The sequence below is a fragment of the Actinia tenebrosa genome, unplaced genomic scaffold, assembly GCF_029948245.1.
Source record: "Actinia tenebrosa isolate PJP-AT-01 unplaced genomic scaffold, QUT_ActTen_1.0 PGA_scaffold11__36_contigs__length_13525064, whole genome shotgun sequence".
Lineage (NCBI taxonomy): Eukaryota > Metazoa > Cnidaria > Anthozoa > Actiniaria > Actiniidae > Actinia > Actinia tenebrosa.
Window position 1 is genome coordinate 6,340,361 of NW_028292571.1, and position 20,517 is coordinate 6,360,877.

A 20,517-nucleotide genomic window follows, 5' to 3' on the forward strand; every position below is an offset into this window, starting at 1 on the left:
TTTGTACGATTTTTTTTTTCTTTTTCTTTTTTTTTTTTTTTTTTCCTGTAAATTAGCACCAATTGTCTTACTATTCTCACGAGGAAATACAATTTTAAATAAAAAAGAAAATTCGCGCATTTTTGGTAGTGGTAGTAAAATAATGCCATCATGCAAACGGCCTATTGTTTTTCTACCAGTTTTATAATTTAGTAGTTCTGACATTGTATAATAATTCAATAATGATGAAATAGTTACTATACGTGGATAGATTTAGTGCACTCTCGGGCCACTGCCTTACTGGTCGGAGTGATTGGCGACTCTTCGTCAGGTATTACACAACCTGAAAAGAAGCAAAAAAAACTTTGTGTTAATCTTTCATAGATAGCTTGAAGAAGAAATATTTTTTTTCTTTTCTATTTCAATCCCAAGTGGAATAAGGTTTAAATCTGTTAGACGCGTGCTATAGTCCAATAAATGCGGTAAAGAATATAACTAAAAATTCTGTTAAATACAAACAGCTAGAGTGATTTTACTTAGCCTGTGAACAAATAATCTTAAGCTTCTGTTTTACTTTTACTTTGACTGTTAGTACAGCTATTTATACATCTTTGTTTCGTGGGATGAAAAGATATGGCCAATGCACTCCACTATATATATTTGTAGAATTTGTTAGGTCTTTCCCTTGATTTATTAGCCCTCTCTGCGCAAAACCTAATACGCAAAATTCCGATATGCAACTAGATTCGATCTGCGAGTTAGACGTGCCCTGGCTTAAATCAGCCCAGAGGTTGTCACAGGGTTCGATCAGTGAGTTAGCAGTGCCCTGGCTTAAATCAGCCCAGAGGTTGTTTCAGGGTTTGATCTGTGAGTTAGCCGTGCCCTGACTTAAATCAGCCCAGAGATTGTTACAGGGTTCGATCTGAGAGTTAGCCGTGCCCTGACTTAAATCAGCCCAGAGGTTGTCTCAGGGTTCGATCTATGATTTAGCCGTGCCCTGACTTAAATCAGCCCAGAGGTTGTTACAGGGTTCGATCGGTGAGTTAGCAGTGCCCTGACTTAAATCAGCCCAGAGATTGTTACAGGGTTCGATCTGAGAGTTAGCCGTGCCCTGACTTAAATCAGCCTAGAGGTTGTCTCAGGGTTCGATCTATGATTTAGCCGTGCCCAGAGTTTGTTTCGTGGTGTTCGTACGATTCAAAGATAAACTATCTAGTTTTGGAGCATATAGATGTTGACGCTTTGCATCAACAAAATGTTCGTGTCGTATCTGGCCACCTAACTTCGTTGTACAAATTCAAAATGGACTCAAAACAGGACATTATTGTGGAGTAAAAAAGGTTAAATAGATGGAGTTACTCTTGATTTGGATAAGTTTGAATATTATATTTTTACTAAGAAAACAAGTCCTTCGATTGTATTTCGTTATTGATACCGTATCAATTGAACGTTAGAGTTGCAACCATTTAATGTATGAAGTTTTGTAGTGCTAAGAGCTGCAAGTTAAGTCTTTTTTCTGAAAGAGTTACTAAATGATGTAGAAAAAATCAATTCAAATTACATGGTATTTTCTTACCTTACTTTATTATTCGCCCGTCGGGTATATGCGGTAGAAAAGCTTCAGATTTCAAGGCGTGACCAGGCAAATTCCCTTCTCGATCAAAACTTTTTTATACCATTGTTCTAGGAATAGTAAAGTTGGAAGCCAAAAGCCAGAGAATTATCCAACTCTGACAATGCGAGGCTCCCAATGAAGCCTAGAGTTCACAGATGTCGAGATCAAGAGGCTCATAGACAAACGAAAGACAATCCTTTGGCTACAATTGCGGTAGGGTCAATGCAGACGTTTCGGGTCGTAGATGCGGGGCATTTTGAGGCAAATTTAGAATTAAGCAGACGAGCTTTGAGTCCGACTGACCTACCAGCTGATAGCAATGATGAAAAGAATCAAGCAACGGTTCGCCCCAAGGCAGGGGGTCCTTGGTCTTTGGCACCAAATAAAACCGATTTAACAGATATTTTACAGCCAATCTCACCAACAATGTGTCAAATAAAACCCCTATCTTAGGGGGTTTTACAGTATTCATGAGCCAAAATAAAGGTTTAAGAAAGAATTTTTTAGCACGGTTTCCATGAATCAGACCTTGTACAAGATGATGCGAATTAATTTTCATACTGCAGGACTATATTTTAGTTGAATTTTGTTCATGCTTTTGTCAATCTGCAAAAAGGTATTCAGTTTGAGCGTGATTGGATTTGTTCATAATCCTTTGACAATCCAGGAACGTACAGCTCTTGAGCAGAAGTACCCACTAGAAACACAACGCCTAAGTGCCAAGTGAAAAAAAGCTCGGCTTTAATGATGTCACAAATGTCCAACGTTGAATCAACACTTGGTCAGTATAATCATCATAAAAACCTATATTTTCCCATTTCAGATATCATTTTCTTGAGTATTATTTCTTTTTTGTAATCTTTCCCTGTCGGCTAATGCAGAGTAGATCACTGTCAAATAAAAGGAATCGTTTTCTTTTCTTTTCTTTCTTTTTTTCCCCCCATATATTACTTCCATATTATATTTTGGAAGTAAAAAAGGGGGAGAAGCTTTTAGTCTATTATGGGATTGTTATAATTTCCAGTTGTATTGTCACTGAGGTATTCATATGAGTATAGCCGTTGTGCATGAGTCGATTGCATATGACGAAGATAAAACTATGTTACGCCCAAACGCAACCTCAAGACACATTCGCATGCCACGTGTCCTTTAATCAGCTGTCGCACTGTATAGTCAGTTCAAGTCTGCGATCTCTTTACATTCTAAAATAACCTAGACAAGCAAAGGCCAAGCTAGAGCACGTTTCGCAATCTCGTTCTGTTAATGAGAGACCGAGGGTTGGAGACCGTTTGGTAACCTCAAGCGAATCTAACATTACACTTAACATACCTCTCTAAATGCAGTAAACATTTCTCAAACTTCCTTTTAAGCTTATAGCACTGTTTATAATTCGTTTCGCAGTAGAAAAATGAGAAGAAGAAAAATAGATTGACTAATGAAAGAGATCATCTTAAGCAGGACTTTACGAGATAATTTAATTACAGGATTACATATTGTATTTTTATTTTTGTAATCCAAGTATACAAGTATTGGAGGGTTTTTTCCACGACCTCGTTGGAGTTAAGAAGGTTAAATGTGACAAGAGCTATCGTTCGAACTCCTTGAACTTCGATGTATGGTTTTAAATAGCTTCACCTAGCCAAGGGGCATTTATGTTTTTAATTTTCCTTCGAATTCAGTTCGGGTTTTTAAGGAACATAGTTTCTTCTTTTTTCATCGTTAGTGCTAATTGGTTGAGGACTTGTCTAAGCTTCTTTGGGTGTTTTCAAAAGCTGTTGACAACAAGAATATAAACATTTCGTCACAGATTAAAAAAACAACAACAATAGTTTAGAAAATTAGAAATGAAAACTGCTAAAATAAAGCTTTGAATCGCCTGAAGCTGTAGGCAAGTATAAGCAGTTTCAAGACGTAGGAGGTCTGCTTGTTGCACTGCTCATGTGTGGGGCCCATATTTTGTTGTCCATCAGATCTTTCGAGGTCGTTTGAACTTAACCAGGAGTGATGACAGTTATTGATTTTCTAGACACATTGGAATTTTCAATTGGATTATCAGTGGAAGTTAATGAAAATCACACGCAAGGAGCTTCCCGAAGGTCAAAACCATGATGGAGAGAGTACGTCTGGATCTCAAGTACACAAAACGACTTTGAACCTTTTCATTAACCCTACTAAATGTTACCATGTCCAACGTTGTTAACATGAGTTATTTCTGTGTTGTTGTTGAGACAAACCGTAGGAGTAGTGACTTCATATTTTATCTCCCAAATACTCAATTCATCCCAGAAATTGCTATATTGCCCTTTGAATTCTAGTTCATTTCTAGTTTTCTTCTTTTGACAATTCAGTGAAACTGATACTCTAAATATAATTCGCATTACGAAATCCTTAAATTTTCTAAATCCGGTAATAAATTCTTTGCAAAGAAAATTAGGCCACATTAAAAAAATTTGCGGTAAAAAAATATTTTTTGGAAGAAAATAGTTCCTGCGATCTGTGATTGAAAACATGGCCTGTTTGTTTGATTTCCTAACAAGCTTTGAGGTTGCATGGCGTGAGAAGTAAGAAAACAGGCTAAACATCAGCGATGACACTTATTAATTTTTGAGACTTGAGGAATTCGGTGCGGATTTCCAGGTCAATACACGCAATGTTATCTTTATCAATGGCGTTTAATGCCTTACTGCGGTCTTCCTTACAGCCTTCCTGTCGCTTAGCGTCTTTTGTGGAGATTGTTATATTTGGTTTGGTTATTTTGGGCAGTGGCAATGAATTTTCAAGATAAGAGGTCAGGGATTATCGGAGGAGTCAGTTGTATAAACTTGAGCTTCTAATGGCTTGGTTTGATGATGTTCTCAAAGTGAATGTGAATAAAAATTGAACGGAAGGTTCATGAATGCAGAAAAGAGATGGAGAGGAGAGGGGAGGAGAGGAGAGAAGAGACACATCGTGTGCACATCGTGTAAATATGTTTATGTACAATTATTAAAATGAAGATGAAAATGGCAGTGTTGGGCTACCTGTGGTTATATATCAAATGAACTCACGTGAGAAATGATGACAATAGCAAACAATTGGTCAAAACAAGCAGACATCTGTCTAAAGAACACACCAATGCAACGAACGGAGGAACAGACGAAAATTTACATTGCGCAGAGTAAATTGAAAGACGGAGCTCGAGGGAATAACGAACTCACGGAAGCGCGGACGACTAGGTGCGCCGACGAAAGAAGGAATGAATAAATAGAAGAGAACGAATAAAATAACAAGTGAGAGAGTAAGCGGGAAAACAAATTAAAGGAACGAGAGGACGAGCGGTCGGGTATACAGACGGCGCACAAGTTGACGGACGGAAAAACAAATAAATGAACAAATAAACTGGAGGATGAATGAACCTGCCGCGAATCCGGACAAAAAGGAAATAAACTTGAACAAACTCTTTCAAGGCTTTCTTCGAATCACATTCAAAGAGAATAATTTCAACTTTCGCAAAAAAAAGTTATTCTTAGGATCATGAGAGGTGAATAGCTTTGCTAGAAACGACTCATTATACAGTAAATCTCCAATCATTAAGATAATGGAGTAACCCCTAAGGACCAGTCATTAAAAAGGGTTTGGCGTCTTACATAACCCCGTTTAGTGTTGCGGTTTTCCTTTTTTATGTGAACCAATATGATTTTCAGTTTCTCTAAGTACCCGATATGAGCAATTATAAGCTGGAATTACTTTGTTGAGTAGTTTAGCAGGATAGTTCATTTGTAGCCTTAAGCTAAGGAGGCTTGGAAAATGCTCTGATATGACTAACATATCTGATCATTAAAGACTCGCAAACCGTAATGACCTCGTTCCAAACTCAGCTCGCAGTTTAAATAACATAATATCTTGTTTTTGACATTGGGATCTCTGCGTTCTGATTGGTACGATGCACCTGTCAATAAGTGTTTGAAAAATGCTGACGTCAACAACGCGCGGGTTTTAGTTATGATTCTGTTTTCGACCACCCCTACCCGCTAAAAGGTTGAAACATACTGTATGAAACTAGTTTATTTTAGAGGGGAGAAAATGCCAAATTTGTCTTCGCTGTTGATTAGTTTGTGTTGACGGAAAATCAACGTTTTTGATTCCAAAATCTTTTTGTTCAAAAATCAAAACTGCTATCATTACTTAGACGGGTGCCAAGTTCACCCCAGCAGTTTTTGTCACAATACAGGTTCTTGGTCAAATTTCGCATCCATGAAGACGGCTTGAACGACATGTTTTTGATGAAAAAGTAACTCGTTTCGCTATACTTTAGACATTTGGTCATCAATTATATCATTAAGAGAAAGATGTATCATAGTCTTTGCGCAAATCTTATATTTAAAAGATATTACACAAGCGAGCGAACAGGTGTTGCGCAGGATTTCCAAACTAGTTTAAACCTGTTTTTCATTTCGCTCTTATTTCATCGAAGAATTGGCACAGTGGCTGACCAAACAAGGAGATGCGCGCTCTCTCTCTCTCTCTTTCTCGCAAATCTAGATTTAGAGTACGATTATTATAATTATGAATCAGTAAATAAGTAACATTTCCAAAACAGAATCTTAATCGTGATACTTATGTAGCAGAAGCAGAAATACCAAATTCATACGTGATTCATTGCGTAATAACTTTAAGAATACGAAAATTTAAGGCAAAAGTTTCTAAGTTATATATATTTTCTTGGTTATATTTAAAAGTAGTAATCTTCACTTTACAAAAGTGTCAGATTAAAAACTTTTTGGTAATCTATTAATCTATTGAAAATAAATAAGAACAAAAACCAGTTCTAGCGGCGCAGTTTTATAAATCAAGGCGTTCCGGTCGGAACTAATTTGCGAAACATTCTGCTTGCATACAAAACTATCTTCCAATGCAGACAGACAGACAGACAGACAGACAGACAGACAAACGGACAGACAGACAGATAGACAGACAGATAGACAGACAGACAGACAGACGGACAGACAGACATTCGTAAGCCAAGCAAGGATGATATTCATGTGTTGCTAATACACCGCCTCTCATTGCAGAAGATGTGGATTCAAACTCGACTTTCCACAAAATGAGAGTAGACTGTTCATTGGTTTTTGAACGGTTTTTCTCCGGGTTTCACCAATTTTCCTCCCTCAGCTCTGCGCAAAAGATCAACACTCGATAATTATAATTTCATTTTGAAATGAAGGCCAAAAGTTTGTCAGGTTTTGCAGGAAATTTTACAAGTTTCAATCACCTCCGTTTTATTTGCGCGGTTTTTTCTCCCTTCCACTCTTTCATTACGAGTGTTAGACTTCGTCCAAACCAATACTTTTTGGTAAGAAAAAAATTATTTTTGTCTTCATTTTACTCTCCCATCTAAACGTAAGCGACAAATTAACCATCTCCTCTTTTACTCCGACGAAGGACTAGCGTCCGAAACGTCAGTAAGTTTTTTCATATTTTCACGGTGTATAATTTGCCTTTTCATCATTACTGTTTCATTAGAAACACCGACACAGCTCACACTAGTTTTTAGCTAGTTATATCTTCTCATCTCCAAAACGGAGCGATTTCACCCAGGTGGTAATGGTAGCTAGACATGTTAGCACATGCTTAATTATAAGGGATTTGCGTCTCTGAAATGTGCAATGTATGCGGTCTGAAATCAGTAAAAAAAAAAAAGGTTTTGAAGATGTCGTATTATAGGCGTGGACGGGAGTTTGGGAATTTGTCAGTAAATTCCTTAAATTCTTTATCTCCTTATATTTAATTTATACCTAACAGTCTAAGTTAATGAATAGAAAATACCTATATATTTTTTGTTCCATTCTGATATTAGTCCTAAAGATATCACGCTGTAATTGCAATGAAAACTTCCGTCTCTGTCATTTTTTCAATCTGTAAGCCCAATTATGATATCAAATGACCGGCTATTTTAACGTGAATAAAGACTGTTGTATTGATTGGGAAAACCCAAAGGAGCGCAAAAACGACAATCTTGGACCATAATGATGGTTTAATCGGAAATACTAGTTGTATTAAGGCTCAATAATTACTTAAACAAACCAGGTTTTGTATCCGTTCCCCAAGGAGGGTCCACCACCAAACTGGCGCCTTAAAAAAAGTCATCGTGCTTTTCCGCCAATAAAATTAAATAATCACTTTTTTGCTGTTAAAAATATTTCTAAATGCAACACAATTTATATGGTTTAATTTCTGCTTAATTGTGTGGCGCAATTAGAGTCCTCTTTGAAGCGTAGGTCTAAATACTCTCCCCTACCCTTTTAGCCTTAGCCCTCTCCTTCTCCTTCTCCTTCTCCTTCTCCCACTCCCACTCCCACTCCCTCTCCCACTACCCACTCCCACTCCCTCTCCCACTCCCACACCCTTTCCCTCTCCCTCTCCCACTCTCCGACTTTAAATCCAAACTAAAAAATATTGACCTGTCCGTCAATGGTCTATAATTTTTTCTGTATGTATTTCATTATTTATACAATAGCTATATATATATATATATACATTTCTATTTATACTATATTCTAGATCATTTTAATTCTACACTGAACTATCATTTTTAAATCACGGCTCCCTTGTAAAACAAATGTGATAATTTGAAGGAATCCCGTGTATAAATAAAGAACAGTTCAGTTCCCACTCCCACTCCCTCTTCCACTCCCTCTCCCACTCCCACTCCCTTTCTCTCTCCCTCTCTCACTCCCTCTCCTACTCCTACTCCCACTCCCACTTCCTCATCTCTCCATCTCCCACTTCCTTTCCCTCTCCCTCTCCCTCTCCCTCTCCCTCTCCCTCTCCCTCTCCACAACCCTCCAGTCTTGCCCTTCTCCCTTCCCTATTCCCTCTCCCCCACCCTTCAGCCCCGCAATTCCAACACCACCATTTGCAAGGCTCAATCTAACAAATCGCACGATTGTTTTCAGTTCGCCAAATACTTTTACATTTAATCAAAGTTAATCTTCTAGCCCTGTGGTGTTTTTACACTGCATGATTTAGTCATTTCAGTTTCTGGTCATCTTCACGTCTGATCAGCAGACGCATTAGTTTAGTTATGGGGATCTTATGCCTGTTTTATTGTCATAAACTTTGGATTAATACATAAACGCCTTGATTGACGTCCACCTATTTCTTCGCCAAGACAATTCTGCGCGTGCTATTGAGTACCAATGTAAGAGTTTGATGCCAAGAGATAAAAACAAGAAAGAAAGAAAGAGAGAAAGGAAAGAAGGAAGGAAGAAAGAAAGAGAGAGAGAGAGAGAGAGAGAGAAAGAAAGAAAAAAGAAAGAAAGAAAAAAAAGAAAGAAAGAAAAAAAAGAAAGAAAGAAAGAAAAAGAAAGAAAGAAAGAAAAAAAGAGAAAGAAAGAAAAAAAGAGAAAGAAAGAACTTTTCTTAGACTCCTTAATCTTGACAGAATTCAATAGCAAATGTAAAAGTCGCCATTATATAAATTTTAGATAAGTACTAAGTGCTTATCGCACGTGTGACAATCAATCAATTGCGTCCCTTAACAATTAAGGTCATATTTCTTATACCACGTACTAACCCACCCTAGGCTGAATGCCATATTCTTCGACGTAATAGACGTCTATTCAATCCAACTAGTTCAATGCCATGAGTACCGAGAACATTAACTAATGAGAATTGATTTTTCCGTTTATTTAAACGTAATTCATTTCTCACATATGAATAAATAATCATTTAAAAACTTAAAAAAGTCACGCACAGTTTTCAACAGTCAATTATGTAATATGTAATATAATTTTACAAATAAGCGATGACTTTTTACGGAACTTAAAAAACTCACATATATTATCTGTAATCTGATAAAATTCAAAAATGCCGAAGTCGAACCAAAAAGCGAGTTTATAGCAAAATTATCATTCCGAAATAACAAAATAAGAGATGGCGACCATGTTGGTTGATAAATGGCAAATCTTTTCTTTCATTTAGCCAAAATGAACAAGCAATATAATACTTCCTAAATGGCCATTTCAACCGGCGTTGTAAGGCACTAAAACGAAGTCAGCTACCTAGGTTAATCTTGTGGTCATAGTGTAGATAGCTTGTACCCTATATCATGTTCTCGCGTTCATTATTGGCTCCTTAAAAATCAAATGTTGTCGAATTTATTGGTACTAAATAAACGTTTCGCATTGTCATCCAGATATGCGTTCCATATCTCATTTTTAAATTGCATATTATATTATGGAAAATTTAAACGCACATTATAAATGCGATAGGTATAATAAGTCTTATCGATAATAATCATCATTTAATATCTTCATCTACAATACCAAAACTGATGCAGTCAAACATCCTGAAAGTAGGGCCCCTTTTAAATCCGACCACAGGTGACCACCTCTAAAATACAATAGAATAATATTTCCAAGTTCTTTAGAAAAGCAACGCATTTTAGAAGTGCATCGCCTTTTAAACCCGACCACACGCCATCACCACGCACTGAAATACGAAAAAACAATATTTCAAAGTTCTTTAGAAGAGCATCGCCTGTTCGTTCGTAATAAGATGGGTTTTTTTTTTTTTTTTTTTTGTTTTTTTTTTTTTGTTTTTTTTTTTTATTTTTATTTTTTACTTTTTTTTGTTTTTTCATTACAAAAATTTCTTTCTTTCTCTCTTTATTTCCTTCCTTTTCTTTTTTTTTTTTTTTTTTTTTTTTTTTTTTTTTTTTTCATTTTCCGTTTTTCTTTCTTTCTTTCTGTCTTTCTTTCTTTCTGTCTGTCTGTTTTTCTTTCTTTCCTTTTCTCTCCTTTTCTCTTTCTCTGTTTCTTTCTTTCTTCCTGTCTTTTTTTCTTTCTTTCTTTCTGTCTGTCTATCTTTCTTTCTTTAGTAAGTACTGAATAAGAAATAAGTATAATTTGGCTCGTAGCAAAGGTGCGGAGAGTCTAAAGCCTATAAACTAACTGCACCATGTTTCGTCACGCATAACATCGGTGTCAATACAGTATCCTTGCGTTTGAATTCCATCTTGATACGACCAAAGTAAATACTGTTGACTTGACTGATCTTCACAACTTTTTTCACCTCTTTTGTCTTGTTGTTAATGTAGTTTTTGATCTTCGTGTTTTCTTTTTTCAACCTCGTTACCCTTCTGAGCTCACATCAAAGCTTTTCTTTCTTGCTTTTATCATTTCATTCTTTCTCCTTTTATTTTACTTGTTCTTTGTGTTCTGACTTCTTATTCTTCCGACTTCATTTAACGGTCATATTCTACAGCTTACATACACAGCCAGACATGACATGATATCATCTCACATCTAGACGTTTTGTCTATCAACAATGGATTTCCTAAAGTGTTAGATCCTACACTTCTGATCTTTCAGTCTTCAAATCAGTTCAATAAACAAGAGGGTTTACATATAATCCTATTCACTCAATCCACTTGCAAGTAGATTTACAGCTTTTTGCTAATAAAAATACTTAAAATGAAACGGCTTAAAATTCTTTATACAATTCATTTTTTTCTAGAAACCAGATAAATCCGGCTCTGATAAACACGAACAAGTTTTACTAGATATAAGCCTAATAGTTCATTCATTAAACACATGCAATATCATATCTAGTTCTTTTGCATTACTTTAACCTGCGCTTCGGGAATAAAAAAAGAACAATACTCCGTTGTTTTTCTTTTTTACAAAGCAAGTAAAAAGCAAAAAACGCTGGGACAACTGAAAACACAGACATATTTACATCCGCCACAGAAGATATTTCATTATCAAAATCATTTAATGTCGTTTTAGCCAAAAACGAGCGTAGCTCTCATCAACCATACCTACTGTGAATAGCCACTTTAAAAAATTATTCTTTGAACGAAGAGTTAAAAGACAGTAGACAGTTTCTCATAACCATTTTTTTCTGTTAATGAAGTTGTTGTGTCGGCGTTTCTCCTATGGTGGTCTAGCTTTCGTGACAGGGAATGTGGGGATACCGCTAGACACGAACAGTACTGAGTTACTCACTGTGGATCGAAGAGGAGCTCATTTCAGATTTGATTGATTAAGTTTCCTTATAAACGCATCCATAAGCTATATTTATGGTACAGTCTTTTGCTTGGTTGATTGGTTGATCTTATTATGAAACAGTGATTTGTGCTTTGTTTTCCCTTTTTCCTTTTTTTTCCTCTTTTTTCAAATCCTTGTGTCATTTTAAATATAGTGTTTTAAAAGATGTTCTTATTTTTGGAGTATAAAATCTCAAAATGTTTAACAACTAGAAGAGAACAACAACGAAAAGAAAACGGCATGTTTTCTCGTGAAAATATCGATTTGTTTGCCAAATTTTTGAACAGGAAAAAAAAGGTGCATAAATATTACCCAGCAATGAACACTACCTTCAAATATGATTTTTATTCTTAAAAGGATCTTTCCAGTTTTCCCTATCGAGTTTAATTCCTCAGAAGGTCTAGTGATTGTAAAAGGAAAAAATACCAGTATGTTTGCTTTAAAAAATATCGATTTGTTTGCCTAATTTTGGAGCAAGGAAAATCTTAATCTTTAATATTTACCATCGCCAGCACAAAGTTGGTACCTAGTAAACTATTAGAAAAAAAGAAGAATTCCACTAACAAGTTTTTTTTCAAGGACGTGTTATAGTTTATATAGATCATTAAAACGATCCTACACCATCTAAGTTCGTGGGAGGCAGTACTATTAGATTCAATAACTGTTTAATGAATAGTTCTATGATGTTATATAATTTCAGTCGGGCGGCTCAAATAAGATTCAGTAAAGATTACTTCCTTAAATTATATCATTGTCAGTGTTCGAATCCAAAAAAAGGCGACAGTTTGAGTTCGTGTGTGTATTTATCTCCGTATTTACATTCGTGAATACCTGCATAAGATTCGTCAGGGAGGCTTGCGAGTGTTGGTTAAAAAAATCAAATTTGACTCAGTTAAACAAAAACCTTTTGCCAGTTTTGGCAGAAAACGAATAGCCTGAGGACCTATGAGCTGTCATTAAAGTTGAAGGAATAAGAACAGACCTTAATAGATCCCCAAACGTACATATCAATGCATATCGTTCGTACCACAAACTGCCGTTAAATCTTTATCCAAATTTCAGCAACTGAACTTTTACTAAACCAAGACGCCTGAGTGGCCAGAGGGATCGTTAAAGTCCACACTGACATTGCTTTAAAAAGATTCAACTTCTAGATAATATATTTCCGTTATAAAATTGACTGGTTTTATTCAAGTTGAAAATAAGCACTGATGACTTTATTTTCTTAAAACAACTGATTACATCTAGTGATGTTCTTTTATTCGTTTTTCTTTTCTTTTCTTTTTCTTTTTTTCTTTTTTTCTTTTTTTCTTTTTCTTTTTCTTTTCTTTTTTCTTTTTTTCTTTCTTTTCTTGAATCAAATCAAATCAGTTCTTGTTTTCAAATTGCTCATTTTTTGCTTATGAGAAAATAATTCAGGAAAAAAAAACACGACAATTCTATACAAAAAGCTATCTAAAAATAAAGCAAAAAATAATAATGTATTTGTAAAATAGAGTTCAGAGAGTGTTGGAAACTGAAACTTGAGAAACTACAAATAGATAAAACACCCCACTCTTTAACATGTAATGATAAAAGGATAAATTTTACACCGTGAAAACATGCAAGGGTATAAAGCATTTACATTCTGCATTCTTAAATTTATAAAACAAAATTATTTCCGAAATAGAGTGAGGCGAAAAACTTCAAAATCTTTCTTGTGGTTTCAAAGCAGGACACCTGGTTAGGTAAATTAAGAACGGCCAACTTTGCCGTAATTCACTGAAGGCAATAGTGTTGAGTTGTTGTGAGTTTAAAGCGAGACATTGTCATCTGGTCAGCTTCTCACGGCCAATAAAACACTCTTTCACACTGAACTAGTCTGTAAGGTCTTCCGCATAGGTCAATATTCGTTTTTACCAAAGCAAGGTTAAACTAACCAATCAAGAAGCTCAATTATGCACGTAAAACATCAAGGCGGAAAACTAAAACATTACTCTGAGTCCCTAAATGTTTCCAGGCATTCTTCACATCTGTTGAGTTTCAGATCAATAAAATGGCGGCCGATATACTAATATTGTTCTTGAAACAACTAAACTTAGAAATCAATGAAGTGTTTTTAATAAAGTTTGTTAACTGCTTGTTTGATTGAGGTTTATCCTAATGTTATCTGAAGAACCTTTTGATCCAAAAACGAGTGTCCACTTTTATCTTTTAAAATAGAAATAAGAATTGAATTTCAGCCGACAACGGTAAAAGGATGTTTGAAGATTTTTAACCAAATAAAAATTACCATTAGGATTCCTTTAAAGGAAAATCCGACATAATAAATCGGAGATTTTATTCATTTTCGTTTTCAACTAAATTTATCGATTTTTCTTGACTTAAATTATCGCTCGAGGCAAAATATCGCCGTTTTGCATGCCGGATACTCCAACATAGTCTTCCTCCAAACCCATCGCTAATAAACACTTGGCTCCGCAGAATTAGCCAAGCTGTAGGTAATTCTATTCTCACAAAGAAATTTTGTCGATAATAAATGATTGGATTGGTGTATGGTTGATGTTAGCATTAATGGCAAGTTCATTAACGAATCGTTTTTTTCTCGGTGCTTTGGAGGTAATGACGACTAGATGAGTATAGTTTTCATGATTTGGAGCCCATCATTTTGCATAAAATATTTTCGTACTTGCCCTTGCAGCTCTCTCTTAATATCTAATAAAAATAAAAAGATAGGAAACTAAATGAAAGTAGTGAAAATCTGGTGTCCTTTTCGGGAAATTTAGATCAAAAGGTATGAAAAAAGCTTCTAAATGACACAGGTGACTCCAGCTTTTCTTGAGTTTTCCCACTGACTGCCATAAATTGGGAATACGTAGTTCTAGTATTTCAAACGAGCCTACTTTACTGATGTTTTCATGATTTACTGAATATATTTATTCCCAAAATGAGTAATAAAAACAACTCAAGATCCTTCGGAACTTCAAACAAACTTTGAAATGAAGTCTTTTAGGGGTCATTAATATGGTATATAGACCTGAGCAATACATGTGATGCGCATTTTAGTTGATGTAATGTTAGCCCATTAATTTAGTTTGTCGATTGGGCTGTCTTGTTTGTACAAATCTAACAGAATGAACTTATTTTGGCAAGGCTAATACGGAATTAGTTGTGAAGATTTCTTAAATTATTTCTTGATAGATTGATCGATGATTTTTCGGCCTTCAGCTAAGCAAAAATACGGGAATATATCAATGAACTTAACCCTTATTCAATCCCCTAAAAATAATAATCGAATATATTTTTGAGTTTTTTCGTTTTATTATTGGATGATCGAGCGACTGGTTTTCAAAACAAGATATATTCAAAAGTCTTTAGATAAATGGTCCATCGATTACGCTTTCCCATCGTTCATCACATATCTTATAGAGCTCGATCCAAAATTACCAACAAATTTTAGCACACGCGTTTGCCCAAAAGGGGTAGGTTTTCCCGCCATGATAGTAAACTAGCATTTTCTCTGCACAATTTTCCCGCTATTAGAGCACGCTTACTTTGTCTGTTATATTGTTTTCCTGTTGTAAGAACATGCTACCTTTTTCCCTGTACTATTTTCCTGCCAAAATAGCATACTAACGTTTTCCCTGTACACTTTTCCCGCCATAAGAACACGCTACTTTTTTCCCTGTACTATTTTCGCTCCATAAGATTACGCTACCTTTTTCCCTTTACTATTTTCCCGCCACAACGGTAACTGTTATCCAGCGGAGGATTTCAGGAACATTCTCATGAGAATCGTGCAATTTTGGTATTTTTGGATTCTATGAAAGTGGTTTAAAGCTAAGCATGCCTTCAAATTTTCTTAAACGACCGAACAAATGATATATGAGGCATAATTTTCCCTTCCTAAGCATGATAATCTCGAGTTGACAATGCTGAAAAAAATCGCAGTAATTATGAAATTACGCTTATGACATCGAAAAAGACATTCTTCAGCCAAATTTGAAATAATAAGTTTGAAATACTGAATTACGTAACAATTATCCAGCCTTGCAGGATTTTTGGTATGGAAAGAAAGCAATGCTTCTGACTTCCTGTTTAATTTTAGTCTCACACGCCTATAAAATATTAGATCGTTGTCTTACCATGCAATATACAGATATGAGTAAAGACTTATCTCGACCCAGAACGCAAGGTGTTAGCACGTTTTGGGAAATTTTGAAGACGCCCATATATTAATTCGTTGCATCATCGTGTTACACATTGTCGGGAGACGTGTTCTTTTGCACCGATTCCTTCCCTTTTTGTTTAACTTCATTTCCTTTTTCATCGTTGCCTCGCCCTTCTTTTCCGTTTCGCGTATTTTTTTCTTCTTTTTTCTTTTCCCTTTCATTTTGTTGTTGTTGTTGTTGTTGTTGTTTTTTTTTTGTTTTTTGTTTGCTCTCATATTCATTTCATTACCTCCCTCCTTCTCGTTTTTCTTTCTTCCTTTCTTTCTTTCAATTTGAAGACACCTAAACTTTAATAGGATACCCTGAGGTGGTGAGTGTGGATCAGTAAGAATATTATCTATGACGCATTAAGAATATTTCTGGCATCTTCCAAATCGTTGTGCAAAACCCCGGAATATAAAATGTTCCGTGTCTTGTAAGTTATCCTGGATAAAAGACGGTGTTAAAACAGCTCAAAATGATGTGATGATCATTTTATTCCCCGAACAAAGAGAAGACATGATGATGATTTGTGTGCAATATACAGAAAGTGTTAGGACGAACAATTATCTCGGGTTAACTCAATATTGGGAACATTCTGACTTAACAAGCCACACAGGAGCTAAACACCTAGCACACTTAGCCAATTAAAACACTCCAATTAAGTAAATTAAAGACTTAATATTATGATAAACAAGAAAATGATTTGTCGTTTTGTAATTTGCAGCTTTCTATTACTTCCGATTTCCTGCTCTGGCAAGCAGCACACCGGTGACAAAATGGACAATATACCAAAACAATTTGCTTCAAAGTACTTTATCTCTCATAATGCATAATTGGTAAAGCCATTCAGAGGCGATCATCAACGAACTGAGCTCTCGTTTCCTTTGAAAATTACATCGCAAAAGTATTGTTCTCCTTCGACTAATTATCCAGAGCAATCTGTCTTTAAATCTCCATTTAACAGTCACGTGAACGGGCCTGAAACTGCTTTAAAAGTTGTAATTTAGTTTGGCAATGAATCAGACAATCTTTCAGCATGCAAAGAAGCAAGTCGTCGTCCTTCTCCGTCGAGTCTCTTATCTCGGATTCACCGGACAAGATGGTAGACAAAGCAATGACATTACCGCTCTCACATGTCGCGGGTCCCCACGACACAGCTCACTCGCCTTATAGTGAAAACGAACTGGATTTGGGCCGTAAAGATTTATCATTTCATTCAGGATTACCGGCCAACGATGAGGAATTGAAAGGAAACAACATTGAAGATTCTATGACACAGCAGACAGGTTGGTATTTACTAATTGTTATATTCAACTCTATCTATTTGCCACTGTTTTTCTGAATTTTCATAACTGATATATAAAATACACCATCGCTGTACAAAGGTTCCCTTAGCTATGCGCCACGAGCCTATTTAGCGACTCACGCGAACTTATTATCTCTAGAGTTAAATAGAAATAGTGATGGTTTTTTATCTATTTTGATGGGTAACTACTGCCTTCTAATGTCCACGAGACTCTCCCATCAGTTGATCAAGGCTGATCATTCTCTCGACATGATAGATCATAATGTACACTCAAACTTATTAGCTAATTGAAAAATCGCACAAAAGTAATTTTAAATTAGTCTTCTAAACGACATATAGTTGTTTCACTAAAGGCAGTTTTGGCCGTTTTGCTGTTTTAACACGTAAACCCATATATGATTACTATACCTCCATTAAAAGGACTTGGCTCATGATTTGCTGTTTCTGCCATGTTTAATTAACACTTACACCACCTGAGTGACCATTTCTTTTCCTTTTTCTTCTATTTCTGCTTTTTATAGCTCAGTTCCTGTTCTTTCTATTCTTCTACTTCTTGTTGTTAATCTTGTTCTTTTTCTTCTTCTTCTTCTTCTTCTTCTTGTTCTTCATCTTCTTGTTCTTGTTCTTCATCTTCTTGTTCTTGTTCTTCTTGTTCTTCTTCTTCCTGTTCTTCTTGTTCTTTTTCTTTTTCTTCTTCTTCTTCCTCTTCTTGTTCTTCTGGTTCTTCTTTTTTTTTCTACTCAACCTTCTGTGTTTTTCTAAGCTTTCTTTTTTACAGCAAGCCTTCTTTTATATTATTTCTTCTTCGTTTTTCTTCCTGTTGTTGTTCTTGAATGTACTTCATCCTCCTCTTCTTTTTCATTTCTCCTTTTTCTCCTACTTCTTTTTTTCTCTATCTTTTTCTTCGTCTTCTCTTCGGCCTTATTCTTAATTTCCCTTCTTCGATGTCTTCGAAAGCCGAAAGTTAAACGAAACTCGATATTTTTTCCATCTCGGAGTTTTCAGGACTTCGAGCTTGAACACATCACTACGATGCCAAAATCCCCTACACGTGAGAATTTAGCACAACACTGACGAAACAACACTCGCTGGCCCAAAACAAAACAAAGATAAATGTTCCCTTTATCTCGCCGTGATGCGAGTTAATCTGCTTCAAAATGATATTGAAGATGTCGAATTAGTATATCAATGTGATTTTTTCTTTCTGATCGCAATTAAAGATGTTTTAAAGGTTTTCTTGGCTAAGATTTACTTGTTACAGAATTCTAGTGCATATGCTTTTTATTTCCAAAGGAAGAAAAGCGGATACCTTGTTTCACAGTTCTAGATGTTTTCACAACGTGATCTCCGTCTTTGAACTTTGGATTATATGAACTTTAAATTTAAAAAACAATGAGTATTTTTTCCCCGAGGTATACAAGGATATGGCGGGATTTGTAGTATATCAGTTATAGGATTAATTCGCCCTGCTTCGTCTTACCTTCGAATTCCCCCAAAGCGATGGAGGAATAGGGAACAAATCAAGGCCAACGCAGTGTTCGCTCTTTTGTGCATGGTAAATTCCACTTTCCTAACGTTTTCTATCGCTGCGTGCCTTTCTTTTACTTCGTATTTGCTCTTTTTTATGAAATCATTTTTTAAATCATAAATATCTTAAGATATTATTAGCTTTTATAATCGCTATAAACAAAAAATAACCGCTAATAAAATCAGAATTCCATAAAAAAAATTCCAGCTGTTTAGATTCTTTTCTAAGGTTTCAAAAGTCTTGGGAGTCGGTGGGTTAAATCTGATATGACTAGACTTTTCTTCTCGTTTGTTTACAGGAGTGTCAAGCAACAACGAAACGACTCGAACGCGACGATATCGAACAGCGTTTACTCGGGAGCAGCTCAACAGACTGGAGAAAGAGTTTGTAAGAGAGAACTATGTATCAAGGACTCGACGATGTGAGCTTGCAAATGCTCTCAATCTCTCTGAAACTACCATCAAGATATGGTTCCAAAATAGACGAATGAAATCAAAGAGGCGTCGAATGGCCATGGGGCTTAAATCGGTATCCTCATTATGTTCCTCTGGGCACTTACAAGCTGATGGCCCAGGTACGGGGCACTTTTATGGGGGACTTCATTACGTGCCTTGGTCTTACCCAATGAGTACCCCTCTTTGGTCCCACAGTGGACACTTTCTCCATAATGATCCTTGCCATCACATCCACCAGAATCCAAATAGTACGATGACGCCACATAGGTCACATGATACAAGACCAGTCACGTGTGTTTATCCTTGGAATACGAATCAAGTGCGTGAAAATACAGAGACGCATCACACGGAATAAAGAACTGTAAAAAAGGAACTCTAAGCAATCTTTACAGGGTCTTTACAGTTAATTCAGTACCAATTCTTTCAGTGCTTCGCTTTTTTTCCCCTAGAGAATATTAGTTATGTTCCATTAATTCAGCTGTTGAACGCGACATTTAGGCTAATTATTTTCTAATCACTTCTTATTTATAAATGTAATACTTCATTTTCACAAAACGTATGGTGCTTACATTACACGAAGAATCAAAAACACATTCCTTTCATGCCAAAATTGTCTTCATAGACAACATTCTTGTGATTGGATGGATTTCTGAAAGACAGAGGATAAGCAATTTCAATTACGGCTTGTCATGCACGTGCTCAGTCAGGACCGTATGCTTCCTACTGATACGAAAACCGCTACAAACTAGTACTTTCCCTACTTCACAACTATACTAAAATAGAGAAAGCGAGAAAGAGATGGCAACTAGTAAAAAAGAAAGGTTTTTTGATCAAACGCCGGGTTCAGTTTTATCACAGCTAACTGGCAGGCGTGTGGTATGTGTGTTCTTGTTCTATATATATATACTAGTTTTTCTCGTTCTAAAGAAAACTAGAATTAATATAGATGAAATATTAGATATACGAATGAGATATGCTTGTCATTCGATATGTATAGACAGCCACTTAGTATAATGTACATATTTTTCTATATATCTTTTGTGTGGCCTAGTTTATAGATTAAAAGAGAAAGAAAAACTCATTCAAGCTGACCTAGAGTGTGGTATTACTGAACTTGACATGACTGTTTTGTGTGCAGCCCTATGATATCGAGTGAATTAAATTAAATAAGAAATTAAATGTTATTCAGAACGAGCGAGCGAATGGACAGACATACAAATAAACAACAACCCATCGATCAGCCCACCAGCCCACCAGCCCACCAGCCCACCAGCCCACCAGCCCACCAGCCCACCAGCCCACCAGCCCACCAGCCCACCAGCCCACCAGCCCACCAGCCCACCAGCCACCAGCCCACCAGCCCACCAGCCAACCCTCCAACCAACCAGTCTTTAGAAGTTTCCCTACTCA

The 20,517-nt window shown here is 36.1% G+C and overlaps 1 protein-coding gene across 4 annotated transcripts in view; it reads left to right on the forward strand.

The window, feature by feature from the left end:
- Nucleotides 1-20,198, forward strand: part of LOC116303345 (uncharacterized) — a 49,828-nt gene extending 29,630 nt beyond the window's left edge. For all 4 annotated transcript variants that reach the window (XM_031712875.2, XM_089027412.1, XM_089027413.1 and 1 more), the window contains 2 exons: nt 16,543-17,104; nt 18,951-20,198. In XM_031712875.2, the coding sequence (XP_031568735.2) occupies nt 16,855-17,104; nt 18,951-19,462 (762 nt within the window). In that variant the 5' untranslated portion in view covers nt 16,543-16,854 and the 3' untranslated portion in view covers nt 19,463-20,198. The remainder of the gene's footprint in view (nt 1-16,542; nt 17,105-18,950) is intronic.
- Nucleotides 20,199-20,517: the final 319 nt, after the last annotated feature.